The sequence below is a fragment of the Gadus chalcogrammus genome, chromosome 4 (assembly GCF_026213295.1).
Source record: "Gadus chalcogrammus isolate NIFS_2021 chromosome 4, NIFS_Gcha_1.0, whole genome shotgun sequence".
Lineage (NCBI taxonomy): Eukaryota > Metazoa > Chordata > Actinopteri > Gadiformes > Gadidae > Gadus > Gadus chalcogrammus.
Window position 1 is genome coordinate 7208973 of NC_079415.1, and position 10158 is coordinate 7219130.

The window sequence follows — 10158 nt, forward strand, 5'->3', positions numbered from 1 at the left end:
ATAAAAAGATCAACGCGCCGTGGGGGAAACACAGCCTAAATGGAGTCGCGCAGAGCAAACAATCGCTTCAGACCCTGCACTGCGGAAACCCTGTGTCACAGCTGTGTGACAAAGACATCTCTCTCCGGTGTCCTTTATTTACCCTTCATGTGCATGTGCACTCGCACGTGCGCGTGCATTTTCGAACACACAGACACACAAACACACACAAGCAGTCCGTAGTCTTAGTCTTCTGTTACGATCTCTCTGTCCACTGCCGGAGGAAAAACCCATCCCGGCAGTACAGTTCCCAGTCTTTGTTTGTGTGTTTGGTGCGTCGACCTCTTTCTTCAGGCAGTGGAGGATATGATGTCACAAGACATCCTGAGGGGCGCGAAGTCAGCTCTTGCCGCAATCCAGCCGGGGTCCCACGATAAATCGGTGTTTGTTTCTTGGTTTGTGTGTGTCGGTCGGTTTGTTTGTTTGTTGTTGGTGTGGTGACGGTGGTTTTGGTTTGGTTGGTGTGGTGGATGTTGTTGTTGTTTTTGTTGTGTGTTTTGTTTTAACTGCGGTCGTGATCCTCTCAGTACAGGACCCTGAGCAGGAACTCGGCCAGGATGGATACGCCCACCGTGACACAGAGGCTGCGCTGTGATTGGTCGCCGCCGCCGCCGCTCTCCGCCTCGTCCCGGTTCCGAGACTCTATGGAGCCCTGGGAAGGGGGGAACGATAGAAGAGGAGGAAGACGAGGAGATGACGAATGACAGATGACAGGAGCAGAATGGAAGCGAGAGTGGGAGGGGGAGAGAAAGGTAGAGAGAGATAGAGAGAGGGGGGAGACGGGGGGGAGGGAGAAGAAGAGAGAGAGGAACCGTTGGAGAGAGGATAGCGAGAGAGAGTGAAAGAGGAAGGGAGAGAGAGAGAGAGAGAAAAAGAGCGATAGAGGAGAAAGGGAACGAGGGAAAGATAAAGCAGGAGGAGAGAACAAGGGAGAGAGATGAAAAAGAAAAGGAAGGATGAAAAGGTGGAGAGAGGATAAATAGTTTGTCATCGTCGGTATTATCAAATAGAGTTTACATATTTGATATATTCACATATTTCTCCTCTTGTTTGTTCCCATGAGAAGGGTTCAGAACAGACAAAGACATCAGGAGATGTCTTTGTCTGTTCTGAGACAAAACAAAACATTTACCAAATTGTAAATGAATGGAATCCCTTCTCAAGGTGGAGAACGTCATCAAAGGAGGGCTGTGTGAATACTACAATGTTTTATTACTTATTTCTCACAATTTGACAGTGGTTACTAAAACCAGGAGCTTACAAACAAGGCCACGGGATCACAGAGCCAATATATGCACTTTATATGCACTTTCCCCTTCTAATTCGTTATTCTGTTTGTTCTAGCGTGTTGCGGTGACTGCGACTGGATGCCTAGACTCTCCTTATGGTTATCCAGCACCCCATCATCGATTTCAAATGTTTTGCCTGTTAATGTGTATGTAGGTATGTATGTCAATTATGGCAACCAGTGCACTCCTGACCCTCCCTGGAAGGAGGGGTCCCCCACTCTGCGTTCCTCCTCAAGGTTTCTTCCTTGCTGATTAAGGGAGTTCTTTCCTGCCCTCTTGGTTGGCTTGGGTTAGTCATAAATATTTGGCCTCTGAAGCCCTTTGAGACAGCAATGGTGATCATATTGAATTGAGTTGCATTGAATGGGGCCACAGGGCCAGCTCGATCCTCACCTCCTCGCAGTCAAAGTCGTCGGAGGGAATGCATTTCCGTCCACTGTCCTGCGTCGACCAATCGGATGACAAGAAACAAAAACAGCACGTTAAAACACAAAACAGCAATGTCTCGGCAAAGTGTGACCTGAGTGGTTGAGAGTCCAACGGGGGCTCGACGCTGCGGTAGGGCCGGGATGGGAGGCGGTGTTAATTGGCTCCTGGAGGATATGATTGGCCCTAACGGAAGTACCTCGTTAAGGAGAGGACGCGTCATCAGTGGTGTCGTTATCGACGGAAACATTACAAGCTCGGACTTGGTGATGCAATCACGGAGAAACCACTTGATCCAGGGGGAGGTGGAGGTGTCTGATTACAATGTGACACCAAACGTGTAAATAAGGGTCCTATTTGTTTCCACGGCTTTGCTGAATATCTGGCCGTTGAATGTGTGAATATAGGCCTTTATGTTTTGTGTTTGAACTCGTGCGCATCGTCGAGCAGGTAACTGAACCAATCAAAGCGTTCAAAAAGTAAGAAGAGAAAAGAAACGAGGAGTGGATTTAAAAAAATAGACGTCAGCAAAGACTTAAGTGTGTGTGTCGCCACAGCCCTGTGTATGATGTTACATTGTGGCCCTGGGGAAAAAGCATGCATACACAGTATATATACACACGCACACACAAGTTTAATCTTTGACTGTGAAGCCAAATGAATTCCAGGTGAGTAAACAATAAAGATGTCCACTATATATAATATATAGATGTTTATACATTGTTCGTGCCTTGCAGGATACATTCATCAAACCATACATAAGTTGAGAGAAGGCAGCGCCACAGACCTATGTACGTGGCAGTGATGTATAGAGAAACAGCTTCAGGCTACGATTTGGAATGACTGTAATTACCCTGACAATAGAGCGCATCGGGCAGCAGGGCCATCGCACCATGGCAACATCTATTAATATACATACAAAGGCACATGCGTATGTATGCATGCATACACACACACACACACACACACACACACACACACACACACACACACACACACACACACAGACACAGACACAGACACAGACACAGACACACACACACACACACACACACACACACACACACACACACACACACACTTGTGATTGTTGGTCTTCCCATTTATCACTGTCGGCCATCATCTTTCTCGTCAGCATCTCATTAGGCAATCTCCTCTCGCTGTCGAGCTAGATGAGCCTATCGGATCCGAGCACTCGACCGGCAATAAACTCTTTTGACACGCACCCAATCATCGCAAATAAATTGAGTCTGGAAAGTAGGGGATTTTAGAAATATGTTAAGGTAAAATGTACATTTTATGTAAATGCCAGGACAGTAGTTTGCAGGTAGTACACAATAACACACGTGAACAAACACACACACAAATATACATGATTCACATACAACAGTACATACATCCACCCATGAAATCACCCTCACACACACTCACACACACACACACACACACACACACACACACACAAACACACACACACACACACACACACACACACACACACACACACACACACACACACACACACACACACACACACACACACACACACACACACACGGTCCGTTATCATACGGTTATCATACAGTGACTGAGTTCAGGAAGGAACCGCTTCACTTAGCGTTTCTTTTTAGCTTAGCGTGGCTAGTGGGGAAACAAACACTTTAGAATACGCTAATGGCTCTAGAAGCTATAATAGCCTAGCATCTTTGTGAGTAAAAAGGATTGCACATTCTGCTTCCAGGAGACCCTGTCATTACCTGGCAGCCATCCATTTGTGGGTAAGGAACTGCTCAAATTATGTTATAGAACAACCCTACCCCTATCAGCCTTAACCCTATCCAACCCGAGGCCCAGCCAAAAGAGACACTTTGTCCCTGACTTCAGCAGACCTCACACACCTGTGCGGCCCCTTGTGTTGGCTCACAATATTGAACTTCTTCCTTCGATGCCCCATCACAATCTTCTCTGTTTTTGCAGTGTGCAATGTGTAATGTGACTATCTCAAGTAGTATAGTAAGAACACAAAAAAAAAAAAAAAAAAAAATGAATAAATCATGCATGTTTAATCTTTTGGGCGAGACAAGGGAACACATACCTTGCCCCTGAAGGCCGTCGTGTGAAACTGTTTGTGTAGCATCTCGTGGCCATTTTAGTTCTCGTCACAGCGCTTGTGTGCGCAAGAGTGTAGAAAGTTGGCTGGATAACCCCTTATTCCGGTCAAATCCATAACTACATTGAATTATTAATTGACTAGACCTCTTCCATAATGTATAGCTCTATATAATGGCTCTTAACCCCTCAGCTGCAACCCCCCTCTCCCCTTACATAATAGATTACCTAATCAGGAATTCGACACGACAGGGATAAGCTTCATAGAGGTGGGGGATCAGTTTCAAAATGGCTTACGTACATTTTCCCGTTCATGTCTGTGTACAAACCGCCCGGTTGGGCAGACTTTTCACCGAAAACGACATGTTTATTTCTTAAAAGGGCCCGGCTCACATGAGAATGCTCAAAGCTTGAACTATTCCTCATCTGCTCGCGCTCGATTTCAGTGCTTTCAAACGAAGAGTATGAAAACGTTTCCCTTCCATCAACTTGGATGGAAGGGAATATCGTTTTGTGATCTCATTGAGGCTTTCTCTAGAACTTCCGAATAAAATTCGTTCCGAAGTTCTATGTTGCAGGGTTGACTTCTCTGGGCTTTGGCCTACATTTGAAGGAGCTCAGCAATGTTTGAACGGTCGTGTCGTGGTAAGGGCAAAGGTGTAGGCCGGGCTGTTATGTCCCTCTTAAATGCCATCGGAGCACTTGTGCAAAAGAAAAAGTGCAAAAAAAACAACAGGTAAATGTCAGCAACAGTTTATTTCTACGTTTATGGTCGTTACAAAACCATTACCCTTTTTTTTAACTCCTTTAGTCTTAAAGGTTACAGGAGGCCACCTCAGAATGTCTACTTTTGTGCAGAAGACAGAATTGTGTTTGGGCGAGACAAGCAAAGAATTTGGAGGTGGGTGAATCGATTTACATAAAGTTTTTTTCAGAGAATGTGAGGCTGACAAAACTGACGTCTGTGGTTTCAAAGAAGTCAAGGTGTAATACTGGAACGACCTCACGGCGTTGCCAAGTCTCAAAAGTATTCTGAGATGGCGTGATCGAAACACCCTTCGTCTCTTGTATCCCTTCAGTGGCAGACATCTCAGAAGTGGATAAAGACGAATGCCAGGGAGGATTTAATCAAAAGCGTCTCAACAGAGAGAGCTACTACCCTTTGGCGTTGTTTGCTGAGCGTTGACGTTAAACTATTAAGAGTTATCCATATTCAAAGGCATAGTCCATGTCACGGCACAGGATTGAGAATTGTACGGTATAGACATCAACGTGAAAGGACCCACTCACCTGCAAGTTAGCACAAGTGGAGAACATGCAAGCGCTGTCTATTGGTTGGAGCGCGTTGCCATGGAGAGAAGGGCCAGGCTTGGCGAGGATCGGCGGCTGGGCGGGGGGAAGGAACGTGGGCAAGGGTTCCGTGACAGGAAGTGGTGCCTCCGAGCCATAGCCAAACGCGCGTATTGCGTTTCCTGTGAGGGGAAAAAGAGGCATAGACAGGACGGGTGAAAGGTCATCTTCTCATTGGCCTGGTTATTTATATGGAACCACAGGAGGAAAACGTACATTACGGGTACATTACCGGTACATTAACCTGCCTAAAAAATACATTCTGCAAGAGAAATAACAGTTCACGTTCACGTTCATTTCGCAGGTAGGCGCACTGGTGAGGGCACAAACGTCATCTTTTCCAATTTCCCATTTTCTCCATTTTGTTCACTGATGTTTTTTATCTTCTCACACACACACAAACACACACACACACACACACACACACACACACACACACACACACACACACACACACACACACACACACACACACACACACACACACACACACACACACACACACACACACAAACACCCACCCACTCCCCCCCCCCCCCCCCACACACACAGACACACACCACTTCACTGCTAAATGTCACAGGTACATTCTCACCGACACACACACACACACACACACAGGCACATGCACATACACCCTTAATAAGCGCGACTCACTGAGGCAGGAGTTATGTGTGAAGTCCCGATGGAAGGCATCACAGTCGCGCTCATGATTGCCCGTGCCTCTGCAGGTGCACCAGAGGCTGATGGTGATGTTGGTGGGGCTGTTGTCGCTGTAGTTCGGCGTCACGTCGGAGCCTGGGCCCGATGGGGAACGGAAGAGTGAATAAAAAGGGGAAGAGAAAAAGAAAGCGCGATGACTTAATTCAGAATGGGGGGCTCTTAATGACGAGGAAGGAATAAGAATCAGGAGAGAGGGATTCTCTGGGGTCCCTGAGGAGAGGTGCTTTGACTGCTCTCGGGATCATTCCGAAAGCAATATTCTGCCGAGGAGTAAAGCGAAAGAAGCCCCCCTAGAGTGCGGTGGACTTCTGCGAGCTTGATGGAAGCCAGCAGGGCACTCATCAATCAATACTCATCATAAACCCATCTCCAGGAAAAAAAACCTGATCCCACAAACGTCAATAATAATCATAGGGACAATACAACAAAGCAAGGCTGAGCAAATAAACGTAAAAAAATAATAGGATATATGATAAAAAAATATTAGAAGTATATTCATTATTATTATTATTATTAATGCTGATTTTTATCAATGAAGCCAAGTCAAATGTAAGCTGTCATCACTTGCATTCAGACCCAATCGTGTACTTTGGCAAAAACATTGTTTTGATTCTGATAGCTCGCATGCTGCGGGTAAACTCTATTCATTAGATTAGATTAATTTTCCAATTAGTTAACCTACCAATGGGTTCAATGAGTTCCACTCACCAATGAGGCCAACATAGGCCATGAGGCAGCCATGGTAGTTATCCTGCGGGCACCCCGTCACGGTGTGAGGAGTCACCTGGCAGTTCATGTGGTAGTCAGCCAGTCTGGACCTAAAGCAACGCAGAGACACACCATACATATCATTGTGTCACCATAACAAAACCACACAACGTGCACAGTGGAATCCTCAACCACCAAATCACCTAGCGGCCAAATTTTGGCGCTAAACGCCAGCATCTAGATTTTAAAAACAAAGAGCAATGCCGGTCGCACACCAGATGAGCCAAGGAGGGCCCCCACACACACACCGGGAAGATTGGATCTTGGGTGTTGTTCTGTTTGCTATAATGGGTGCTGGTGGGTGGCACTGCGTGGTGCCAGGGTTTTCAGCAGAGCTGGAAGTTCTATCAGGCCGACAAGTGCTGCCATTGAAGATAATGGCTTCGGATTCATAGAACACACAGCGTGTCTGGTTCGAGACCGGCTAAAGGCCCAAAGGGCAGCCAAAGTGATGCAATCAAACCATTTCGGAGTTCTTCAGGGCTTCCGGGAGAAACTGTCGAGAGTGGTGATGGGAGTGAAGTTGTGAAGGGATTGGCAGTGGAGAACAGTGTCGTCCATCGCCACCCGAGTGGCTGCCACACGCCACTTGGCAGGTGATCATTTGACATGAGCGTTTGGCACCCAAGCGATGACGTGTCTGTCGGTGAAAGACTGTGTAATCGGATGAGATAACAACTGCTATGAATGACGTCTTGAATGCTATTGAATCGCGTGACTGCATCACCGTTTTGGAAGGAGAGCATGAGTCATACAAGTCTGGTGTTTGGGATTAAGTCTGAGTCATTGCCATGTAAAGATCTGTCGTAGCTCTATAATCCCAAGGCAGGTATAGCAATGATGGATCATTATGAAGAGGTTTTTTTAAAAATCGGGATGGTTTCTTGTGCATTATCTCATGGCTACTGAATTGTCCAGGGATAGGACAAGAGTGATGAGGATCCATGTCATTTCCTCAAGAAAAAAGCCATAAACAGCATGCTCCAAAGCATGAAACCCGATGTTTGTAAAACAACGCTCATCGGAAGAGAGATTCCAACGTTTTTTAAGACAAGCTTAGTTAGGGGCAAAGTTGGGACCTCCCCTGGTCAGTATGACCAGTATGACCTCCCCTGGTCAGTATGACCAGTATGACCTCCCCTGGTCAGTATGACCAGTATGACCTCCCCTGGTCAGTATGACCAGTATGACCTCCCCTGGTCAGTATGACCCGGGGGAGAGGGGATGTTGCTGATGTCACAGCCCTCACAATTCCCATGAATCATTTTCAATTCATTGATCTGATTCATATGTATATGAATGTATGCATATGCACGCATTGACCTATTTTAGTCGATTTATTTTCAGTGCTTCCTCTCCCAAATCAAACCGACCACAAATTACCTTCTATTGCATTCACAAGGAAGATATCCTAAATTCCAGACAAACTCACCCACACACACATTTGTACATCATCCGCAGCTACAGGCAATTTTGTTTCTTTAATTACGGAAACCTGCATGTCTTTAGAGTACAGATAAATACCTGGAAGAGAGCAGCATTAACACAGGGAGGACATAAACCGTTGTTTAAACGTTTTAATTATGATTACGTTCTATTATGTTTTGAATATATATATACTTTTTTATATCTACATATGTTGTGACTTGCATAGTGTCAAAAAAGTGTTCATGAATCAGTTGTGGTGGTTAACGGTCTCATGTTAACCATGTGGATTGAGGTACAGAAGGGTAGGTTGGTGTAGCGGTGAGACTGTTTGAGTCTTAGCAGAAAGGTTCCGGGTTCAATCCCCAACGTCTTCAGTCTACCTGTAGCAAGACGTCTGACCGCTATCTGCTAATTAACTAAAACACAATCTTTGTCTTCAGCTTTGGATGAAAACAACTAGCTAAATGACCAAAGACCATGTTAAGACATGACTTAGTACTAAAACCAATCAAAACATCAGAAAACAAAGCCTTAAATGAAACCTCTCTGGCAGCGGACGTGCATGTATTTATGTACTGATGAGCACCCGGCCTCTATCGCTGCAGGCACATCTGTTTGAGCACACGAGACGATACACTTCACTGACTCCTGTGCCATAGACCCCCTTTCATGGCAAATATTCTCATTTGTACCGTGATATGAACATTAACGAACCGGGACCCCATACCGAGATCCCCAGGTAGCATTCCATGAGGTAGCCCTCTTTCGACGATAGCGAGCACTGTGTTTAGAAGTGTGCTCATAGGACGGACAGAAACGCTGTCGATGAAGAGGAAGGTCAGCCAATAGCCTTCACGTTTCAACACACATCAAGTGTGTGAATTGTGTGATGCTCTGTCCACCAAACAAAAGGATGAAAGCACAGACTGGACTACTTGTCAATTAAAGGTCAGCTCATGTGATTTATAAGTGCTAGACAGCTCTTTCACTACGCAAAGTCTAGGGCACTTTTGAATCAAACGAAGAAAAACAACAACAATCAACCTATTTAAATTGTTTGCAAAGAAATATATTATTTTAAAGTGTTCAATGTTATGTCATCCCGGACAATTCTGTTTCTTGAATGCATACATTTTCAGTTTTTTGTAACCGTCTTGCTTTGGTTTTTCTGTTCTATTTATCTCTATTTATTAACCAACCATGAATACTAATCTACTGAATGCTAAATATCTCCTCTTTATCACGGGAATAGAGACAAAGATAACTCATTGTTGGCTGCAATTGTCTGAGGGATTTTACACATTACCAATGACTTCTGCTTCATTATTAATTTCTGGGTTCCTACGTTTAAAGCCCATCAAGATTACTGTAGGCAGTAACACAAAAGGACACACTAGTATCTTTGGCTCCCACTCCTAGCTGATAAGGCTCTGAATTTAATACCATAATCTGTATCAGAATTCGCTTTAAACTACATTGGACAAAGTCAACAACCAAAGTCGCAAATTATGCTTCTGATTACATCTGTTATGAATTTTGACATTTACATGTGTGTTATACTACTCACAATATGTGAATAGATATTTGTATATTTATTTTACATACTCACTTTTCTGCACATTTATCTGTTAAATTCATATTATTCTCCTGAACTTCTGCGGTGACATTCACATTTTCTGTTTGATAGATTACGTCTCTTATCTTGAATACTGCATTAACATTTGTTAAAATGTTGTTTTGTTTTAAAGGTTACACTTTATGCAACGTAAACTCTTCCTCAGGGCCTCTGGATTTTTTAAAAATATAGTCTGGAATGATCTGGAATGGAATTACAGTTAGGAGGTCTCAGTGAACGACTCTATTAGAAAACCTAAGTGGCCCCTGAATCCAGATTGATGTGTACCGTTACATTTCCCTTAATACACTGTCAGAATACAGCTGGGACACATTGATCTCTATTAGGGATATATGCACACGCGTCCCTCTCAATTTAACTTGATATATATAAAAAAACATAAGACCATAT

At 44.6% G+C, this 10158-nt stretch overlaps 1 protein-coding gene across 1 annotated transcript in view; it reads right to left on the bottom strand.

The window, feature by feature from the left end:
* Positions 1 to 562: 562 nt before the first annotated feature.
* gfra2b (GDNF family receptor alpha 2b) overlaps positions 563 to 10158 on the bottom strand; it is a 56414-nt gene continuing 46818 nt past the window's right edge. The window contains exons 7-11 of the mRNA XM_056587735.1: positions 6645 to 6754; positions 5871 to 6011; positions 5154 to 5335; positions 1722 to 1769; positions 563 to 691 (exon numbers count right to left, since the gene is read on the bottom strand). Of these exons, the coding sequence (XP_056443710.1) occupies positions 563 to 691; positions 1722 to 1769; positions 5154 to 5335; positions 5871 to 6011; positions 6645 to 6754 (610 nt within the window). The remainder of the gene's footprint in view (positions 692 to 1721; positions 1770 to 5153; positions 5336 to 5870; positions 6012 to 6644; positions 6755 to 10158) is intronic.